This window comes from Thermoascus crustaceus (assembly GCF_041956765.1).
Source record: "Thermoascus crustaceus strain CBS 181.67 unplaced genomic scaffold VTN00scaffold_9, whole genome shotgun sequence".
In the NCBI taxonomy this organism is placed as follows: Eukaryota; Fungi; Ascomycota; class Eurotiomycetes; order Eurotiales; family Thermoascaceae; genus Thermoascus; species Thermoascus crustaceus.
Genome location: NW_027192535.1, coordinates 775,565 through 796,411, shown reverse-complemented (window position 1 = coordinate 796,411; position 20,847 = coordinate 775,565). Strand labels below are relative to the sequence as shown.

The 20,847-nt window shown below is 50.7% G+C and overlaps 5 protein-coding genes and 1 non-coding gene across 6 annotated transcripts; 5 read left to right on the top strand and 1 right to left on the bottom strand.

Annotated features, from left to right (window-relative positions):
- Nucleotides 1-92: 92 nt before the first annotated feature.
- VTN00DRAFT_10279 (uncharacterized protein) lies at nucleotides 93-5,396 on the top strand (the record flags this gene model as incomplete). The annotated part of the gene is made up of 17 exons (XM_069426917.1): nucleotides 93-311; nucleotides 394-809; nucleotides 870-931; nucleotides 993-1,219; nucleotides 1,285-1,552; nucleotides 1,621-1,854; nucleotides 1,908-2,647; nucleotides 2,712-2,874; nucleotides 2,931-3,278; nucleotides 3,335-3,458; nucleotides 3,510-3,581; nucleotides 3,643-3,693; nucleotides 3,750-3,814; nucleotides 3,867-4,488; nucleotides 4,552-4,632; nucleotides 4,693-5,067; nucleotides 5,129-5,396. 17 exons carry the CDS (start codon nucleotides 93-95, stop codon nucleotides 5,394-5,396), a joined length of 4,335 nt encoding a protein of 1,444 aa, XP_069284041.1.
- A 367-nt stretch (nucleotides 5,397-5,763) lies between these two features.
- Nucleotides 5,764-5,854, top strand: VTN00DRAFT_t195. Its single transcript has one exon. It is a non-coding gene; the product is annotated as a tRNA-Lys (tRNA).
- Nucleotides 5,855-9,217: 3,363 nt separating this feature from the next.
- Nucleotides 9,218-11,634, top strand: VTN00DRAFT_10278 (uncharacterized protein; the record flags this gene model as incomplete). The annotated part of the gene is made up of 4 exons (XM_069426916.1): nucleotides 9,218-9,391; nucleotides 9,486-10,083; nucleotides 10,146-10,414; nucleotides 10,471-11,634. 4 exons carry the CDS (start codon nucleotides 9,218-9,220, stop codon nucleotides 11,632-11,634), a joined length of 2,205 nt encoding a protein of 734 aa, XP_069284040.1.
- Nucleotides 11,635-12,591: 957 nt separating this feature from the next.
- VTN00DRAFT_10277 (uncharacterized protein) lies at nucleotides 12,592-13,876 on the top strand (the record flags this gene model as incomplete). The annotated part of the gene is made up of 2 exons (XM_069426915.1): nucleotides 12,592-12,819; nucleotides 12,881-13,876. 2 exons carry the CDS (start codon nucleotides 12,592-12,594, stop codon nucleotides 13,874-13,876), a joined length of 1,224 nt encoding a protein of 407 aa, XP_069284039.1.
- A 378-nt stretch (nucleotides 13,877-14,254) lies between these two features.
- VTN00DRAFT_10276 (uncharacterized protein) lies at nucleotides 14,255-15,826 on the top strand (the record flags this gene model as incomplete). Its single annotated transcript, XM_069426914.1, has 3 exons — nucleotides 14,255-14,306; nucleotides 14,389-14,442; nucleotides 14,580-15,826. The coding sequence occupies 3 exons, from the start codon at nucleotides 14,255-14,257 to the stop codon at nucleotides 15,824-15,826; spliced, it is 1,353 nt and encodes a 450-aa protein (XP_069284038.1).
- A 1,489-nt stretch (nucleotides 15,827-17,315) lies between these two features.
- VTN00DRAFT_10275 (uncharacterized protein) lies at nucleotides 17,316-18,125 on the bottom strand (the record flags this gene model as incomplete). Its single annotated transcript, XM_069426913.1, has 1 exon — nucleotides 17,316-18,125. The coding sequence occupies one exon, from the start codon at nucleotides 18,123-18,125 to the stop codon at nucleotides 17,316-17,318; it is 810 nt and encodes a 269-aa protein (XP_069284037.1).
- Nucleotides 18,126-20,847: the final 2,722 nt, after the last annotated feature.

Here is a 20,847-nt window from a genome sequence, read left to right as displayed (position 1 = left end):
ACCTAAGGAGTAGTCAGAATCGTTGTTAGGTGAATGTTAATCTCGAGCAGAGCACGGGTAGCTCCGAGAAAACCAACGTTCATCTCCAAGTCATGTTGGAGGCTGTTCTGTGTCCGCCGTCTAAGGATGATTCTTTCGGTCCCTACGCCGGTCCTTGCCGGGGCGGCTTTGACTTTACGTTGCTCTTCGAAGAGAGTACTCTTATCGTTCCGCAATGCATTTTCCTCCTGGCTCTTCCCTTTCGTGCAGCGTGGCTCATCAAACGCAGCGACCGAGTTCGCGCCTTCACCCTGCTACAGTGGCTCAAAGTGGTACAGTTCCCGCGCCCTGTCTGCTCTTCGCGTCCTTATCATGTCTGTCGAACTTCCAATGCTCACTTCTGCTGGCAAACAGACGGCAACAGTCTCCCTAGCTTGTCTTCAATTGGCACTTCTTGTTCTCTGGTCCACGACAGGTGATAATCAAATCCGCCGGACCAGAGCATCCGTCCCCACAGCGGCACTGTCCTTTGTTGTCTCACTCGGTGTCTGCCTGCTGTCCTTCCTCGAACATATGAGATCTGTTCGTCCGTCCTTGATCATCGACATCTGGCTCTTCTTATCAATCCTTTTCGATGTCGTCCGAGCGAGGACTTTGTGGCTGCTGCAGGAGAGTCGTCCCATTTTAATCCTGCAGACTTGCACCATTGCCGTCCGATGTTGCATGTTGATACTCGAGTCGACAGGAAAGCGCAGTATTCTTCTTGCTCCGTACAAGGATTATCCACTCGAGTCCCTTAGTGGGACCTTCTGCCGCAGCATCTTTTTCTGGTTGAATTCGCTAATTGCGGTAGGGTATTTTAGAATTCTCACACTTAACGATTTAGCTAGCCTTGACGAGGAGCTAGACGCCGCGAAGCTGCATGCAAAGTTTCAAGTAGCTTGGGATAAAGGTAGCAGATCCATCTTTATTATCAATCGAGTTTGCAGCATGCTGACTTGGATTACTTGCAGCCGATCAGATAAAGAGGGGAGCCCTGTTCAGCACCTTCTTAAGCATGCACCAATGGCAGCTCTGTCTAGCCATTATCCCCCGGTTGGTCCTCATGGGTTTCACATTCGCACAGCCATTCTTGATAAACCATGCAATCACTCTAGCAATCTCTCCAGTAACTAAGACATATAACAATATTGGATTTGGCCTGATTGGGGCGTACATCCTGGTATATTTTGGAATAGGTGTAAGCTTGAAACCATTTCCCCAAGTCTATCCACAAGACTGTTGTTCTAACATTGCGCTATCAAGATCTCAAACGGCCGTTATGAACACAGAATGTACCGTCTTGCCATCATGATGCGAGGATGTCTCATCCCCTGCATCTACAGAAAGACCTTGTCCCTCAATTCTTCCGATGCCACCCCATTTGCTGCTCTCACATTGATCAACACAGACATAGAAATCATCAGAAATGGCCTTGTGCAGCTTCATGAAGTCTGGGCATCATTCATTGAAATCGGTCTTGCGATCTATCTGCTGGAGAGGCAACTTGGCTGGGCAGCTGCCGTGCCTATAAGTTTTACTGTAGGAAAGTATTTGATTTCCCTGATTCTTTTTTATGAACTTATTGGTGAACTTTTGTAGTTGTGATGGTGGCAACCGGCTTTTTCTCTGCTTTCACAGCTCCTCGACAAGCGGAATGGAATGCAGCATCCCAGAAGAGAGTATCCAGAACAGCTGCAATAATCGACAATATCAAATGGATTAAACTGTCCGGTCTTACCGAATTTGCGTTCTCCGCAGTGAAGGATCTCAGAGTAGAGGAACTTACGGTATCAAAACGGTGTAGAAAGCTCTTGAGTTGGACAGTAACTCTGTGTAAGTCCTCGCACCGGACTGAATCAATGGTATATGATCTGACACTGCTCCAGCGCAAATTACTTCGATTTTTAACCCTGTCCTCACATTTACTGCGTTTGCAGCTATTGCGTTGCGTACCGACGGCACCCTCACTATTTCCAGGACTTTTACATCTTTGTCAATTTTTACCCTTTTAAACAAACCTCTCGGCATTATCGTGACAGTCCTCCCCACGGTTGCGGCCTCCATGGCGTCTTTTAACCGGATACAGGAATATTTAAATATAGCCCCTAAGGAAGACAAGAGAATCCACAAGCGGAAGGCTTCGTCTCTACAGGAAGAACTGAGCTTTATCAGTGAAACCGGACTAACTGAAATGTTTCAGAAGAGTACCCCAGAAACCGATGTAATCGCATCACTGCAAGGGAAGCTTCGTTGGATGGATAGTCAAAGACCTGCCCTGGACATTGACAACTGGAAGATCCAGCGCAGAAGCCTGACGCTCCTCTTGGGCCCCGTGGGATGTGGAAAGTCTACCCTACTAAAGTGTCTTCTCGGCGAGATGCCATCCTTCGAAGGATCTATTTATATATCAGACGGCGGAATTGCCTTCTGTGATCAAACACCTTGGTTACCCAATGCTACTGTCCGCGAGGTGATCGTTGGCAATTCTGCCTTCGACAGTGAGTGGTACGATATGGTCTTGCGAGCTTGTGCTTTGGAAGAAGACATGCGTCTGTGGGCACGAGGTGATAGCTCACCAGTGGGGAGCAGAGGAATATCGCTGAGTGGAGGTCAGAAGCAGCGGATTGTAAGTCAGTTCCGTAATGGATATGATGCATTTAGTAATAATCCTTTTTCGAAAACGCATCCAGGCTCTAGCCAGAGCGGTTTACTCCAGGAAAGAGTTTATTATCTTGGATGACGTTTTTAGTGGACTAGATTCCAAAACAGAAGATGAAGTGTTCTATAACCTGTTCGGCCAAGAGGGGCTGCTGAAACGCGTCCATGCAACTGTGCTTATGGCTTCATCAGATGGTGAGCATTCAAAATCCTCCAAGGCTGCAGTGTTCAAGGTACTGACTTCTGCCAAGCTCGTCGTGCACCATACGTGGACGATATCGTCATTCTTGATGAGGAAGGTGTAATTACAAAGCAAGAAAGTGTCAATGCTACAGATATAACAGCCGATATCATCACAGAGATATCCTCACAGTCCAGCATGAGTCAATCCAGAATATTTTCAGACAGTACAGATGGACACGACAGTATCGCAAAGGAACCAGAAGAAGAGAATGTCATTGCTGACGCTGAAGCCCGAGAAAACCGCCGTACTGGCGACTCATCCGTCTACAAGTACTATATCAGATCCGCTGGTCTGCTTTCTCCGGTGGTATTTATCACTACGATGGCAATATTGGCATTCTGCGATTCATTTCCTAGTAGGTCAAGCTAGAACGCTCCTGGGCTGAAACCCATGCTAATGAAATACTCAAAGCACTGTGGCTCAAGTGGTGGGCACAAGCCAACACCGCAAATCCTAATTCTGATCTGGGTAAATGGATTGGTGTGTATGTGGCTCTGGCTATCGGGTGTTTAATCAGCCTATTGATAGGATGCTGGTAAGCCATAATATTAATGCAGTGTGGTTTCTCTGGTGTTGACTCCGGTAGGCAATTGTTCGTGGAGATCATCTCAAAATCAGGGAGACACTTCCATTCGCTTCTGGTGAAGACGGTATCATGGTGGGCTCACCGGCTTCCAGTCAATAACGAGTCTTTAACTTGCTAATCCTATCATTGCTAGCGCTCCTATATCCTTCTTTTCGTCTGTAGACTCCGGAATCACAATCAACAGGTAAATACCTAACCTTGATTAGCATGGAACTGATCCAAGCTTACCATGACAATCAGATTCAGCCAGGACCTGCAGCTAATCGACATGAAGCTCCCACTCGCCGCGTTTGGAGTAGCAATAGGTAAAATCACTCTGAAACCATGACAGTCTCTATGCTTACTGGTCCTGTTAAGGTATCGCTTACTCTACCGCCCAAGTAATCATGATGACTATTGCATCGAAGTATATGGCAATAGTGTTTCCTTTTATCATTCTCGTTTTTTGGGCCATCCAGCATGTCTACCTACGCACGTCTCGACAGATGCGGTTTCTCGATATTGAATACAAGGCACCTCTATATTCGCAGATGCTAGAGACATTGAGCGGCCTGGCAACAATTCGAGCATTTCAATGGGAAGATGACTCTGAAAAGAAGAATTTGAAGCTTCTCTGCGAATCGCAAAGGCCATATTATCTCCTCTACTCTCTTCAGCGATGGCTCATTTTCTCCATAGACACGGTGATAGCTTTCATGGCCGTGATACTCATCGTCATCACGGTCACACAGCGAGAGTACATTGGGCCGGGTTACATGGGTGTTGCCCTGGTCAACATTATGGCTTTTGCCGGCACGATGAAGGCGATGATCACATCGTGGGTGTCATTGGAAATCACCATCGGGGCTGTAGCTCGTGTAAAGAACTTTGTGGCCGGTACACAAACAGAGGACCACACAGCGGAGGTGCAGAGTGAGCCCCCTGCGGACTGGCCTAGCCAGGGGACTATCGAGATACGAGGACTGGTTGCGTCCTACCCGTAAGTCTCGGTACTCCCCCCCTTTTCTATACACGTTGGTTCCTGATCATGAGCCTTCTGTAGCAATTCCGGACCAGCTCTGAAGGGTATCTCGCTCTCAATCCAAGGAGGGGAGAAAGTCGGTGTCTGTGGGAGGACCGGGAGGTAAGCTTAGATGCTGCCGCTAATCTCCAACATGATTCCGGACTCTAACCATGTGGGCAGCGGTAAAAGTACATTGTTACAATGTCTCCTCCGGATGGCAGACATTGAGTACGGATTCATATCCGTGGATGGCATTGACATTTCCACCATAGCGCACGAGGACGTTCGTCGGCGTCTTGTGGCCGTGCCTCAGGAGTCATACATCTTCGAGGGCAGTATCTTGGAAAATGCGGATCCTAGCCTCTCCATTGCCGAAGGGGTGGTGATAAACGCTCTCAAGCAGGTCCGGCTGTGGGATACCGTCCAGCAAATGGGAGGCCTCAATGCTGTCATCGACGCCCATTGTTTCTCGGAGGGCGAGAAGAAGCTGCTCAGCTTTGCTAGGGCAATGCTGCGAAAGAGCAAGATTCTCATTCTTGATGAGGTCACTAGCAGGTAAGTAATCTCGAAACAAGTTTTCCTCTTATACTATACATGCCCTGACCTGCTCTTCTAGTCTCGATGAACAGACCAGCAAGACCATCGACGAGGTCGTACGCACGAACTTCAGCGACTGGACAGTCATCGCCGTCGCCCACAAGCTCAGCTCCATCCTGCACTTCGACAAGGTGGCTGTTCTGGACGAAGGCGTCCTGGTCGAATTTGACAGCCCCCAGACCCTGCTCGAATCGCCTACATCTCTGTTTAAAAGTCTCTACGAGACGTCGGAGCCGGGTTCAGTTGGGAACGGCAACATCGCAAGAAGGCCGCCACGACATGTTTGATCTACCATCCTGAATAAGCTTCTGATCTTTTGTTATTTTTGGTCTGCTTCTAAGAGAGAGATACAACTGCAATAGGGTTTCAGAAAAACACGTGAGGAGATAATTCCGATTCATAGATTAGGTAGTTAGATTTCCAGTTTAAAGGAAAAAAAAGCATATCAGCAAATACCAATTTTCGACATCCCTTAACAACCTTAAAACGAATGTTCCAATCCATATCTGGCCTAGCGTGGGAAAGCAGCCATAGAGAGGTTGTCTCTGTAATCTCCAAGGGTGTATGCCATTTCACCAATTTCGATGTGATTTTTTTGATCAAAGTAGAGATATTCTAATTTGGTGAATTTCGCCGGAGGCGATCCAATGAAAAGCCCTGGTAGCTCAGTCGGTTAGAGCGTCGGCCTTTTACGGCCCAGGTTGTTGAAAGCCGAATGTCGTGGGTTCGAGCCCCACCCAGGGCGCTTTGCCTCTTTGCCTCTTCCAATTTTTTGTCCAACTGGATTGGGTACTGTACACACACATACGGTTATGTGAGTTTTTTAAAAATTCTTTTTCAAAAAAAAAGGCCTGTAGAAAGCTTATTTAGGTAGCTTGGCTCTTTTTGTTTGTTAGAGTATTATTTTTTTAATTTTTTTTGTTCTTTTTGTCTAACTTTAAAGAGATTTTTTTTTTGCCGCGACCGCGGCGGGTTCTGTTGGTAGCTAATTTAGTGACGTTTAGAGATGCGCGGTTTGAGAGGACTAAGTTGATTGGTGGTATCTCTATAATAACAATGCAGGCCCCCACCCCCGTTGTTCGTCCGAGTTTGAAGACTTTGGTTCCATCGTCTGGTTCAGGTCTTTGGGGGGGCTCCCGTAGGGGTAAATCGGGTAGTCAGAATTTCGGGGTGCCGTAGGTGTTAATCTGGGGTAGGTCAGCAAAATATTTTGAGTGATGACTTAGGCGTGTGGGATTGTCATGCCTCGTTCTCTCCTAAGCGATCTTTATTCATTCTCGATGAGAGCCCAGTCCATCTGTCTGCCGTATACGTCTTTCGGTCCTCGCTTTGTCACTCGATAACTTGAAGCGGCAAGACATGTCCCAGGAGGGAATTGTCAGATCTGGAAAAAGATAGCATTGTCGTCTTACGTTCTTTCAGTTCTTTGAACGTCTTCTCTCTGTGTTCATGTATTGTCTTGTCCAATCCGAAGAGCGGTTCCCCTCGAGCCAAGGAAGCCCGGGCAGTTAAGAAGCTTGGTTCTTCCATGATTTCAGAAATATTTGATTCGATTTCCTTCATCTGCTCGTGGAAACCCCTTCCACTGGGTTGCTCTGGTTGCAGCAAGCTCTTGGCTACTGGGTCACCGACATTGATCCCATTCATGTGCCACTTTTCGATCTCTAGAGAGATTCGAGTCTCAGAGAGGTTGCTTGTAAAATAAAGCTAGAATGCGGATTCACTTACGTTGCTTTTCTGTTGGCCCAAGCCTGTCTGTGTCAGGCAGCACCGCGTGATAGCATGACAGACCAAATCTGTGCCATTCTCCGTTTTCATTTAGTAGCTCGATAAAGCCGCCAAAGGTCGCTGATGAAGAGCGTGCGCCATTATCATCATGGATACCAAGACTGACTCCGAGACGAGCCTTCTTTCCCCATGTGGTCTGAGGCATATCAGCTTCTAAGCCAGTATCTGTCGATCGAGACACACATCCTTTCGCGATGGACACAGCCACCATTCCCCAGGCCAAACCTTTAGAGAATTTGAATGATATTCTCCCTTAAAGGGCTCCATTTCCGGACAGAGTCTCTGTCCACTGTTACCATGACTGTTGGGGGGTTGTTCAGGGCATCCTCAATGAGTCTAACTGGAAGCATTCGGGGACCTTCCAGTGTTTGAGATCCATCTCGCGTAGGATAGTGTCGCGGACTTTATCCCAGACAGAAAATATTGCATCATCCTGGCGGACTGGGAAGCAGTATACAGGCTCAAAGGCTCTCTTATCCCGATTTCGACACTGACATCGACAAGTCCCTAGGTAGATAGGAAAGATCTGATTTGCTGGCAGGCACGCAACCAGTTTGGATCTAGGTTGTGCCTTCTTTTGGCCATGATGAGAAGGGTTGGGATCGGCTGATCCTCGGGATACAGACGTGGCTGGCGGAGACAGGCTCCATTCCTGCTGAAGAAGGATTCACTGTCTCTGAATACTATGGGAGGGCATGGACAAGGTTATTCACGGACTTCAAATTCACCAGGCACCTACCAGGTTGCTGTCAAGGAACATCCCAAATTGTCCTAGCATTTCACAAGCACAGCAGATCCATGGGACTATGGGGGGCACCCAGGTGGTTTTCCACTTCTGGTGCTGCAGCTGAAAGTCATAAAGGTGTCAAGGCGGGCTCCAGTCGATTCCTTTCCCCAAACTTACCTACCTGGTAGATACCTACTATTGCTCTGATTGTACTGCACAGTATGTACACTTGACTAAAGCAACCTATGATATCACCGCGACACGAGACGGCACCATCCTCAAAACTCGATTTGCAGCAATACAATGCACTGGACATGCAGCATCATGTGTTCGCATATATGCAGCTAATTTCTGCCTGCTCACACCTGCTTAGGTCCCTATAGAGTAGTAGATAAGAAGTGCCTCCAGGGCATCGAGTATATCCCAACTCATCCGCAATGAACCAACAAGAGCCATGTGCTCACCACACAGGCCCAAAGCTAGCTCCCCAACAGAAGAACCCTAGTACGGCCCTGTCCAACGAGAAGCACGGCAGCAGATTGTTGGGGCCGAAACCACGGGGATGCTGGGGTGAGCAATGCGGGGTCGCCACGAGAGCAGATCGACATGTGTGGCTGCAGGAGCGAACCTACATAAGCATGAGCCTCGACCTCCGGGCCTGTCAGATGGCAGGGATGGGAGAACGATCTGGGCAGGAACCTGGTCCTGGGTTGGTCTTGCCGTTTCTGCCCAAGTATGTGCACAAGAGGTACATGTACAGCGACACTTAGTAAGCATCTAAGTGCCAGCTGTATGAGCGTGTGTCCTGTAGGCACATTTTGCCGGCAGCAGATCTGAAGCCACCATCTGTCCTTCTGGATCGAGCTACCCCGCGTGGAGGAGCACTTGAAGACGGACTGGCCGGGATCCGTGGATGCAGGCGGAGTCGCCGTGTTCGAGCAGCTGCTCTCCGGCCGGGGGAGTTCGGCGACAGCACGATCAGAGAGGCTGACAGAGCTCTCCACCGGAAGTGCAGCGTTCCGTCTGGCTGAGGCGCTTCCAGAGACATCCCAGCAGGTCGTCTGCCCGGTTCGGGTTCTAGAAGCGTCGCCGTTCCGGCCCGGACGGGGCGCTCTGACGCTGCTCGGCGGCTTCCCCCACCATAATAACGTTCGTTTTTCTTTCCTGCGCATGTCATTTCCGCTGGGCCGCGTCTGTCATCTCCGGCTCTTCCACTCCTTCTCCCTTTTCTTGCTTCCCCAGGGTCTCTGTTAGACCTCCTCCTCATCCCCTTCTCGCCCGCCGTCACTTCTACCGTAAGTCCAGTCGACATCTGCGGACGGTCGGGTTTTGTGTGACCCTGCAAGGGCTCACAAAGCTAACTTCGATCGCGTTCCCGCTGCAACAGAGGTTCATGTCGCGTGCAACCTGCCCAGAGTCGCTCCTGAGCCCCCGAGTCAAAACTACATAACCTGTTGCCTGCCTGCACCTGCATTGATCGTCGAGCTACTTGTCATCATCTGTACCGCTCCCTCGCAGACCGCCGCATAGGCGGAGACTGCGGAAGATAAAAGCGTAGCAGCCTGCTAGGAGCTCTAGAGACTGTCGTTCAACATGGCGAAGAAGCAGCCGTACATCCCGCCCTTGATCGGGTGGCTGTATGACCTCGTGCTGTGGACTTTCTCCGTGCTCATTGACCTCTTCTTCCGAGAAGTCCACCCTCGCGGATCATGGAAGGTTCCCCGGAGAGGCCCCATGATCATCGTGGCGGCCCCTCATGCCAACCAGGTAAGAGACAACGCGTCCGTCTGTTTAGGAGGATCTATGTCTTATGATCTCACCGGTATCCGACGCATCTTGCTGACCACCATGTTACTGACAGTTTGTCGACTCTCTGGTCCTCATGCGCGTGCTCCGAGCCGAAGCCCACCGTCGCATCTCATGGCTGATTGCGGAGAAGTCGTTTAAGCGCAAGTTCATCGGGCTGTTGGCCAGAGGCATTGGTGCGGTTCCTGTGGCGAGAGCGATGGACAACATGAAGCCGGGACAAGGGACCATCTATCTGCCCGACCCGGTCAACCAGCCCAGGCTGCTGCGTGGAATCGGCACCAACTTCGAGGGACCAGGATTCGAACCGGACGGCACCATTGCCTTGCCGACCATCAATGGAACTTCCCACAGCACGAATATCGCGGAGATCCGCGGACCGGAAGAGCTGATCCTCAAGAAGCCCTTCACCCATAAAGATGCTCTGTTCCAGCTGACGGGCAGAAAAGATATCAGCGAGGATGGGAAATTCACCGGTGATGTTGCGGACGAGGACCTCTCCGAATTCAAGGGATCGAAGTTTAAAGTCGCTCCTCACGTCGACCAGACGGAAGTCTACAAGGCGGTCTTCGCGCGGCTCAACGCCGGCGGTTGCGTTGGTATCTTCCCTGAGGGTGGCAGTCACGATCGCCCAGATCTGCTTCCTCTCAAAGGTATGGTTTCCCTATCAATGACCCGTCCTTTTTGATGCGTTCTACTGACTCGAGGTCTATAGCTGGTGTGGCACTCATGGCTCTCGGAACGTTGGCAGACAATCCCGATTGTGGCTTGAAAATCGTGCCTTGCGGAATGAACTACTTCCATGCCCACAAGTTCCGTTCCCGTGCCGTCGTGGAGTTCGGAAACCCCATTGAAGTGCCCCGGGAGCTTGTTGCGCAATTCAAAGCCGGGCAGAGGCGGGAGGCTGTCGGTGCGCTCTTGGACATCATCTACAACGCTCTTCTTGCCGTTACGGTGACCAGTCCGGACTTTGAAACTCTCATGGTATGTCTGCTCTTTCTTCATCCTAAGAATACTCCAGATGATTGACCGTTCCCTAGGTGGTCCAAGCTGCACGACGTCTGTATAATACAAAAGGAAAGAAGCTTCCGCTTCCGATGGTTGTCGAGCTTAACCGTCGCCTTGTAAAGGGCTACACGCACTTCAAAGATGACCCGAGGATTGTGCAACTGAAGAAATCCGTCGGAGATTACAACAAGCAGCTGCGTTTGCTCGGAATCCGCGATCATCAGGTCGATTATGCCAAGTTCTCGATCATCCAGGTCGTCTTTACTCTGATCTACCGCGTGCTCAAACTGGCTACATTGGCTATCGGCACATTGCCCGGTCTGCTTCTTTTTGCGCCAGTGTTCGTTGCCACGAAAGTCATTTCCGCCAAAAAGTCTAAAGAGGCGTTGGCTGCGTCCACGGTCAAACTGCAAGGGCGTGATGTTATGGCAACGTGGAAACTACTTGTGGCACTTGCATTCGCCCCAGCTCTCTACGCCTTCTATACGATTATGTTTACGTATTGGACGTATCGTAATCGCATCCAGGGCTACGTCCCAGAGTGGGTTCCGCTCTGGCTTGTTGTTCTGATCGGCTTTGTCCTCTTTCCCTCCATTACCTTCGCGGCCCTTCGGATTGGAGAAGTTGGCATGGATATCCTCAAGTCTCTGAGGCCCCTCATCCTGTCTCTCAACCCGACTTCCGCGAACACGCTGGTGAGGCTTCGTGAGCGACGGGCAGAGCTTTCTCAACAAGTCACCGATGTCATCAACACACTTGGACCGGAGTTGTTCCCTGACTTTGACGCTACGCGCATTGTGGCTGATCCGTTCCGCGACTCGCATGAAGCCCACCATGACGAGGTCAAGAAGACAGGACCAAAGGTGGTTGGAGAGGGATCTGCTTCTCAAGAGCCACTTCCACGGAACGAGTCGTTCCATGACCTGAGGAATATCGATTTCTTCTCGACTCGACCTGCAAGCCGCAGTCGAAGCCGCAGCAGCTCGAGCAGTGGCCGGCCCGGTTCTGCGGGCTTCCCGCTGCGGGCCCTTAGCCAGCTTAACTCCAAGGACAACTTCGAGGAGGTGAGCACGAAGATCCGTGACGCCATGAGGGAACGGGGCCAGCGACGGCGGAGGCGCAGTGAAGACGCCAGCTGGGACATGGCGAGCACGAGTTCAAGGTCTCCAAGTGAAGAAGGGAAGAAGGATCTGTGAGATATAGCCTTGCTGAGAATCGACCTCTGTGCTTCTGACCGTCTGCCTCAAGCAGGCAGAGCTTCGATACTTCCTTTTCGATTCCCCATCGGAGCGCTGGTGTTCGGAGTTTGTTGCAGTCTTCGAAGCCGTTTTCATGTCGTTCTGTGGCCTCTGTTGACGAAAGAAACGTGTAATGTATTTTGGATACCTCTTGAGTTTTCGAATGGATTATCTTGTAACTACCAGTATGCATCCTGGAGGTCTTGAAAGACTTGGTTTTTTTTTGGTAGATAGATTTTGCACTGAAACAGGTCAGAAAAGTGGCCGCTCTCTAAATTGCCGACGACCAGGGATGTCGACGGAGGAAGTATACCTAGGAATACGTATGCGGGTGGAAACGTGTGGAGTCCCGAGCCCGCTGACGTCGAGCCGAGACACCAAGCCTTGCAAGAGACTTCTGCCTCAAGGTACACGTACGCCCGGACGCCGGACGCCGGACGCCGGACGCCGCAAAAACACGGACGACGTACTGCCTACGGTCCGTCGACCACCTATATTTGCACTCTCGAATTGCCACGTCTTGTCAGATTTTCCTTTTTCTATTTCTTTTTGGGTTGACTGTTGGATACTTGGCCTCTGGGGAGACAGATACCTCCTTGCCTGAGATACCCATCGCGGGACATTCTCTTGACGGCATTTCCTAGCGCCAGAATTAGGCTTTTCCCTTTGTCTCCCTGCATCAGATCAGTCCGACTGATAGTTTCTCTCGTTCTCTTCTCCATATCACGCAGTAATTGATCGAATTGACCCGTGTTACACTGCTCGCGGACGGTGCCGGCAAAAATCGCAGGCACCGCAGGAGATCCCTTTCCAAGACATCTCATCGCGCCTCCCCCCGTTCGTCCCACCCTCGCACGACACGCACGGTGTGCAGACCGGCTCTCCCGACGGCGTTGCATCTCTTCCTAGCCCATCATGGCCGCAACATCAATGCATCTCTCCCAGCTCCGGAAGTGGTTCCTGGCCTCCCCTCCCGTCGAGTTCACCATCACGCAGCTGCGCGAGATCCTCATCGGCGCCCTTAAGCAGGGCCCTATCCCGCAGCATGTAGCCTTCGTGATGGACGGGAACCGGCGGTTCGCCAGGAGTCACCGCATAGAGACGGTTGAGGGACACAATTTGGGTTTTGAGGCGTTGGCAAAGGTGCGTGTTTCCCCCTTTCCCATCTACTATTCCACTTGTACTGATCGTTCTTTTTTGGCAGATCCTCGAAGTCTGCTACAAGAGCGGCGTCAAAGTGGTGACTATCTACGCGTTCAGCATTGAGAATTTCAAGCGGTCCAAGTTCGAGGTGGACGCCCTGATGGACATCGCCAAGGTGAAGCTGTCGCAGCTAGCGCAGCACGGTGATCTGCTTGATCGTTACGGGGCCAGTGTCCGCGTGCTGGGTCGGAAGGAGTTGCTCAAGCCCGACGTGCTGGCGGCCGTCGACCGGGCCGTCGAGTTGACGAGCCGCAACGGGGACCGCATCTTGAACATTTGCTTCCCTTACACGTCGCGGGACGAGATCACCACTGCGATCCGGGACACTGTGATCGATTATAGCAGGCCATTGGAGACGCCTCGCTCCTCACCTACCACTCCTCGTACCCCATTCTCCGAGTCCCATATTGCGCACAACATCCGTGCACAGGCACTCAACGCCAAGGCACAGGAGCAAAACAGCGACTCGGAGTCGACGACCTCAAGCTCATCCTCCCAGGAGGACGAAGGCAGCACGACCAACGACCGTCCGCGCGATAGCATCTACGAATCTCCATCTTCTTTCTCATCGTCCACCACTCTTCACATTGTCCCCGGACAGCAGGATACAACTTCCGTGAAGGGGGCAGACCAGGACCCTCTTGTGTATATCTCGCCCGAGACGATCACACCGCAAACCCTGACCGACCACATGTTCACAAAGGGCAACCCGCCGCTGGACCTCCTTATCCGCACGTCTGGTGTGGAGCGTCTCAGTGACTTTATGCTGTGGCAGTGCCACCAGAACACAGAAATTGTGTTCCTGGATGTCCTGTGGCCGGAGTTTGATCTGTGGCACTTTCTGCCTGTGCTGTGGAACTGGCAGAGAAGGATCTCCAAGTCGAGGAAGAACAAGGTGGATGTAGATGGAGACCTTGACAGTGATGTATCTGATTCCTACGAAGAGGACTCGGACGTAGCACTGCTTCGAAGAAGCGGGAAGCTCAAGGGCCTGTAGTCCTTGGTGAGTCTGTGACCCGGAAGCCGGTTAATACCTCTCATTTGCTTTCATATGTTTTTTTTTTTATAGTATATAGAGCATAGGTGTGTGGAGTTGGTGGAGTTTCGTTAGTATCCTCCCGTCAACTGCATCTACAGATATAAACGGAGACTTTGTTTCATCATCTGTCCGCTTCTATCCAGCATATACCACAACGTCTTGATATCATATCGCCGGCATCGGGTTGCACGTGACTGATGACTCATCACGCACAGCGGGAAGGTGGAGCGAAATGGATATCTTGAAGCCGGATGTCGCCGTGCTCTCCGACGGCGTCTTCCCCCCCTTTGATACCTTGTCTCTTGTCTCTCTCGCTTTTTTGTAAAAATCGTCAAGATGGGCAAGCAGATCGCTGGTTCCAAGGTCCTCCTGCTGGGCTCTGGTTTCGGTATGACCCTTCTACACCTCCCCGTGGAGATGTACTGCCCCGCGTTGCGATGCCTGTTGCTGACCATGGTTTCCAATTGCAGTCACCAAGCCCACCGTTGAGGTTCTCACTAAGGCTGATGTGCACGTCACTGTCGGTATGTCGAACTAGATATGTCGCATTGAGCTTGCTCCCCGTCCAGTTGCAGTCGATCAGCGGTCACCGCAGCAAAGGAAAAAATTCGAGCGGGGAAGTGAAGGGAATTATACATGCTAACAGCGGTGTGATACACAGCCTGCAGAACCCTTGAGAGTGCCAAGAAGCTCTGCGAGGGCTTCAACAACACCACGGCCATCTCGCTCGACGTCAGCGATGCTGCCGCCCTTGACAAGGCCCTCGAGCAGGTCGACCTCGTCATCTCCCTGATCCCGTACACCTACCATGCCCTTGTCATCAAGGCCGCCATCCGTACCAAGAAGCACGTCGTCACGACGTCGTACGTATCGCCCGCTATGAAGGAGCTGGAGGAGGACTGCAAGAAGGCTGGCATCACGGTTATGAACGAGATCGGTCTGGACCCGGGTATTGACCACCTGTACGCTGTTAAGACGATCGAGGAGGTCCACGCCGCCGGAGGCAAGATCACCTCTTTCCTCTCCTACTGCGGTGGTCTCCCCGCCCCCGAGGACTCCGACAACCCTCTGGGCTACAAGTTCTCCTGGTCCAGCCGCGGCGTTCTGCTCGCCCTCCGCAACGACGCCAAGTTCTACAAGGACGGCGAGGTCTTCAGCATCCCCGGCCCGGAGCTGATGGGCGCTGCCAAGCCCTACTTCATCTACCCCGGTTTCGCCTTCGTCGCGTACCCCAACCGTGACTCGACCCCCTTCCGCGAGCGCTACAACATCCCTGAGGCGCAGACCGTCGTCCGCGGTACCCTCCGCTACCAGGGCTTCCCGCAGATGGTCCGCGTCCTGGTCGACATGGGCTTCCTGAGCGACGAGGAGCGCGACTTCCTCAAGACCCCGATCCCATGGAAGGAGGCCACCAAGCAGGTCCTCGGCGCCACCTCCTCTGCTGAGAACGACCTCCTCTGGGCCATCTCCTCCAAGACCGTCTTCGCCGACAACGACGAGCGCAACCGCATCCTCGCCGGTCTGCGCTGGATCGGCCTCTTCTCCGACACCCCCATCACCCCGCGCGGCAACCCGCTCGACACCCTCTGCGCCACTCTCGAGCAGAAGATGCAGTACGGCCCCGGCGAGCGCGACCTCGTCATGCTCCAGCACAAGTTCGAGATTGAGCACGCCGACGGCACCAAGGAGACCCGCACCTCGACCCTCTGCGAGTACGGTGTCCCCGGCGGATACTCGGCCATGGCCAAGCTGGTCGGTGTCCCCTGCGGTGTGGCCGTCAAGCTGGTGCTCGACGGAACCATCAGCGAGAAGGGTGTCCTGGCTCCCAACACCATGGACATCTGTGCGCCGCTCATCAAGGAGCTCAAGGAGGGCTATGGTATCGAGTTGATCGAGAAGACTATCTAAAAAATACCACCTTTGAACAAAGAAAGAGAGAGACAGACGGGTAGGGAAGCAAAGGAAATAAATACAAGTGATATCATATAAATAAATAAATAAAATGAATGAGTCCTGTGCCTATGTAGCTACGAACAGACTGATAGGCGAAATAAAAAGAGGCACATACGTACCAACGTACAATTTCTGTGAGCCTGTAGAAGCCTCATTCCCCGGCAAAACTCATTTTTTTAAGGCCTGGAGCCGCACTATCCAGCCCTACTCTGGATGCTTGCTCGCTGATCAAACAAGGCAGAGCAGAGCAGAACACAGCTGTTTAGAACTCAGCGTCCTCTTAGGTTCTTTGTCTTATGTACTGTACAGTACTTACACAGCTCCTCTATCTAATTCTTTGTAATACAGACACAGACATCATAGTTGAGCTAAGTTAGATATCTAGTATGGTACAACTGGAATGAGGTGGTGGGCCCTACGGGCAGTACTACCTAAAGTATCGAAGTAGCTACCGGTATCCCAATCCAATCCAGCGAGGCTGTGGCCTATTGCAGTGGAATCCTGGGTAATTGAAAGTTTTCACACGACCTACTTGGCTGTAAAAGACATAGTTGTTCAATTTTGGAGTGATTGTGCAGTGATTAAGTACCTAAATGTTGAAGATGAATGAATAATGTTTTTGATTAAATACACTGTGAGCTACGTAGACTACGCGTATGGTGAACAGTACATACAACTGGAAAAAGGAAAGGAAAAGGCGCTGTAAATATAACACATTCGGATGTGATTGGGGCATTTTGCGGTTGTAAAGTTGGGGTTGTTATATATATATATATATAAAGGGCAGGGCATACTTACCTACCTAGATAAAGAGGAATGTATGTATGTAATTGTGATATATCCGTAAAGCATAGAAAGAAATTTGGATAATGCTGTAATCAGCAGAACCACGGTAGAGTAGAAATTTCCACAGATCAAATCGCTCATGCATCTTACCTTGAATCATTACTATTTAACTAACCCAACGGGGATAATAGATGGCCGTAATAGGGTTCCTCGGCCTTAGTGGGCCAGTCAAGTAACTTTTTCAGATACCCTATGGCTTCCTTTATCTCATATTCCTTACTCCAACTTGGGCGTATCTCTCTCTCAAATCCCAGCTGGGGCTCAACAAATTCGAGCACAGGATAGAGGTCCAGATCAATTCCGACGGCTGCGAGCACGACTCTGTTCTTCAACCCACCCTTCATTGTCGACATCCCAGATGTATTCGGGCATTGTCGATTGTGTGCTGTTGTTATTGTCGTCGTTGTTACTGCTGTCACCGGGATGTTGATGAGAGACTGACACTACATCCCCGTTCTTCTTCTTCTTCTTCTTCTTCTTTTTCCCCTTAGGTCGGTTCGGAAAAGTAGTTGAATCTCATCTCTTGTAGGCACCCTGCGTGGATGCACGATGTCGATGTCTCTGCGGCCTGTCATGCTCTGCAGAGACATGAACAGGGCTACATGCGCCGAGGACGGCGATGGTAGAAGCCTTGCGGCGGACTTCGTTGCGTCTCGGGCTTCATTGCGGAGAGCAGGGTTAGGGCATCGTCCCGACGACTTTTCACGAGGATGATGAAATGATTCATCACGTTATCCTCCGGCAAGGCGACGGGAATGATAATGTCGCATCCTTTGTACCCAAACGGGCGAAATATGACTGCTCCCCGCTGGTATGCCCACCGGAGTGTCTCGGCCGTGGGCTTCTCCGTGGTCCTCACAAAGTGATTGAAGAAGACATAGCCGTCGGTCCACAGATGTTGCATTTGCTCGTTGTCACGCATACGTCCTTCGAGGACGAGGACTTTGTTCTTTGGGAGCAGCGAGGCGAGGAAGTCGGAGAATCTGGCCGCAGTCGGCAGCCGCTCTGCTTGTAGCTTGTCAAAAGCGAACAGGAGGATCAATGCGGCCACGGTCTCCCCAATGTCACTAAGGCGGATGATTCCCTCGACAACACCAGTGTGAAGTGTCTCGAGCGCTCTGCGACGCATCTCCCCTCGTGTCTGCATCTGTCTGGCCGATAGATCTGCCAGGATTGGATCCGAAGGCTGCATCGTTCGAAGCACCCTAGGATCGTCACTGATATCCACAATGTACCTCAGGTACCCAGATACCAGTTCCTCAGCGAGGTGGTGATGGAGCACATCAAAGTCGATGCGATAGGATAGCAATGCGAGTGAGACAAGGTCCTTGCGAGGATTCGGATGGCCCTTGCCGAGTATCTTTTCTCGAGCAGATACCTCTGCACCTGACACGCCGCTTTCTTCCATTATTGCATCCCAGCAAGGTCAACCAAGGGCGTAAAGAGATCTTGCATCAACATTTGCGCTCAATGGTGACGCGGTCGTAATATCCCCTGCATGAACATCCATGGTGTCAATCTGGTATATTGGGGGAAATAATTCCTCAGGGACCAGGTATTTAGCAGATGGGCCATATCGCGGAGGTGAAAAGGCCGCGAACCGTGGTGTGTCGCGTGGTATGGTCTCGATCAAAACACCAAAGAACCGCTCATTGTATCTCTTTGAGTGACGATTTGCGGCTCTAAAGGCTTCCCGGAGAACGCGAAACCTCTTCTCAGGATCACCAGGCAGATTGAAGAACGAAGATCACTGACTTCATCGAAGCAGACTAAAACTGATGGCTCATCCGACTTTCTCGACAAGCCAGCTTTGTTCGAGGTCAGATACCGAGCATATTTTCAGATTTGTTTAGCCGCTCGCGTGTATTCACAAAGATTTCCCTTGTTTCGTCTGTATATGTGTCTAAAAATCTGTTGATATAGTCTTGGTGTTCGCAAGGATATACCAAGGAGTCATTCCGGCAAGGACATGTACCCTCCGGGCCTGTGGTCCATGTCGTATTGCTTTGTCACTTTGTTGAAGAGGTCATCCACATGATTTGCTAGACGACTTTGGAACTTGAGGAACACCGGCAGGGCCTGGAGATCAACAAAGAAGCCTCCGGGAGTGATTCCCACTTCCTTGCATAGCTCCACATGAGCTAGATTTGCCGCTATGTAGCACTTAAGGAATCCGGCCATCACCGTCACATACCTCCCTTCTTTGTAGGTGTCATAGGCGTGGTTAAAGATTCGGGCTGCAATGACGGAACGGCTCGGGTAGGCGTTATCAGAGTCGCACATAGCCAGGCTCGCGTACACAACGTAGGCATGACCTTGTCGTGCTATCTGCTGGACGACGAAGCTTTTTCCAATACCGCATGGTCCTACGATTGACACATACGGGGCTAGGTATACTGCCTCTGAATACTCCCCATTAGGACAAGATCTGCTCGTAGACCGCAGTTATAACGTCGCGTCCCTCCTTTGGATCGTGGTGGAAAGAGCGGACTGTAGCCCTATGTATGTATCGTGCTATAAGTGCGCCAGGGAGTAAGGGTTTGAGCAGGCGGTGATAATCCCTGAGAGTCGGCTGTGATTCGTCAACATCTGGACTTATCTCAAGGAGCTCGATGAAGATCGAAATAAGCTGATCCAGTGGGTAAGTATGCTATCAATGGCAGCTGCTTCCCTCGATATGAAGGTATTTTTTTTCCCCTGGAGTATGGAATCGACCAGCATTATGTGACACTCTGCCGCTTTGACTATCCAAGTGCTGAAGTCACGGCCCGAGGTTTTAAACATTCTATTCAATTCTGCAATCCCAGGGTCAGTGGGATCCATCCAACTTGGCCAACTCGACAAACTCGTCAAAGTTGCGGCACTGGTGCCAGGTTGTGAGATCTGGCTGAGAACTGGGTTCGATCTTCACTATCCCACCGTCATCGGGATCCATGAAAGCGACTCTCTTTGGCAATGATTTCCCGACCCCGGAGCCTTGGCTACCTGATACAACAACTGTTAGTCCTGCATACAATATGAGTATGTATCTATATCTATCCCTTACTTGCGGGCCTCTTTAATACCGACATCAAAGACTTTGAATCCATAACGCAAGTACGCACATTAGCAAAAAAAAGTTTTTGAAGGGGTATCTAAGATAGAAAAGAGATAATGCAGAACATGGGGAATTCTGTGAAGAGATCAAATAGTTCTGCTGACGAGAAAGAAGATGCCAAAGGTGGAAGATGCTGAGTATGAAGTAAACAAGTCGGCGATCCCTGAGTGCAGGGTCCATTCACCGGAGACCTCCTAGGTCTACTTACAAGTCCTAGGACTATTACCGGTCCCAGGTCCAAGAATCCTCGGACAGTCTGCTCCAGTCCTTAGGTAGGCAGGTCTAGTTGTACTGTACCTATCTAGGCAAAGTATTCCTCGATGGAACCCATTTGACACGGCAGGACTTTAGTAACTTCCATGAATAAAGGAAATTAAATAAATATTACGAGAGACAAAAATGAATTTATGTAAGAAGAACCACAAAACCTTCAGCTGCTAGGTAGGTATGTAGTCCCATCTCTAAGTGTGGACGTCTTGTGGACGTCTTAAGAGATTAACAAAGCATCGGGTGGTACTTAGGTAATAGTAGCCACAGACCTCAGTGATAATAAGGAGGCAATAGTACGCAAGTGTACCTCCAGTACACGTTCCAATGTAGGGTTCCACAGCATATCTGGATCGAGTAGGTTAGCTACAGTACCGAGAAAGATCTGAACTCTGGAACTCATGCCGACAAATCCAAAAAATTTTAGTGTCACTGGAGTTCTTAGAGTGTGAAAAAGGAATCATACATCTGAGGAAAGGAACATTTGAATAGTTGGCGTTCTATTGAAAAAAGCAGCCACAATAGTGCTTACTGGATCGGGATGAATCGCAGGACTGCTAAACCAGATATGGTAGTCCCCCATCTCATTGAACCTACCTCTGGATGGATTAGATGGAACCTTACCCTGGACCTGCACCTAGCCCTGAAGTCCAGTATCATACTGGATGGAGTACGGTGTCAATAGTTAGTAGAGACCTCAGTAGAACCCTGTCTTATATAAATCCTATCCGTAAGAGATACATGTGGGTGTATAGTGCCAGTATTA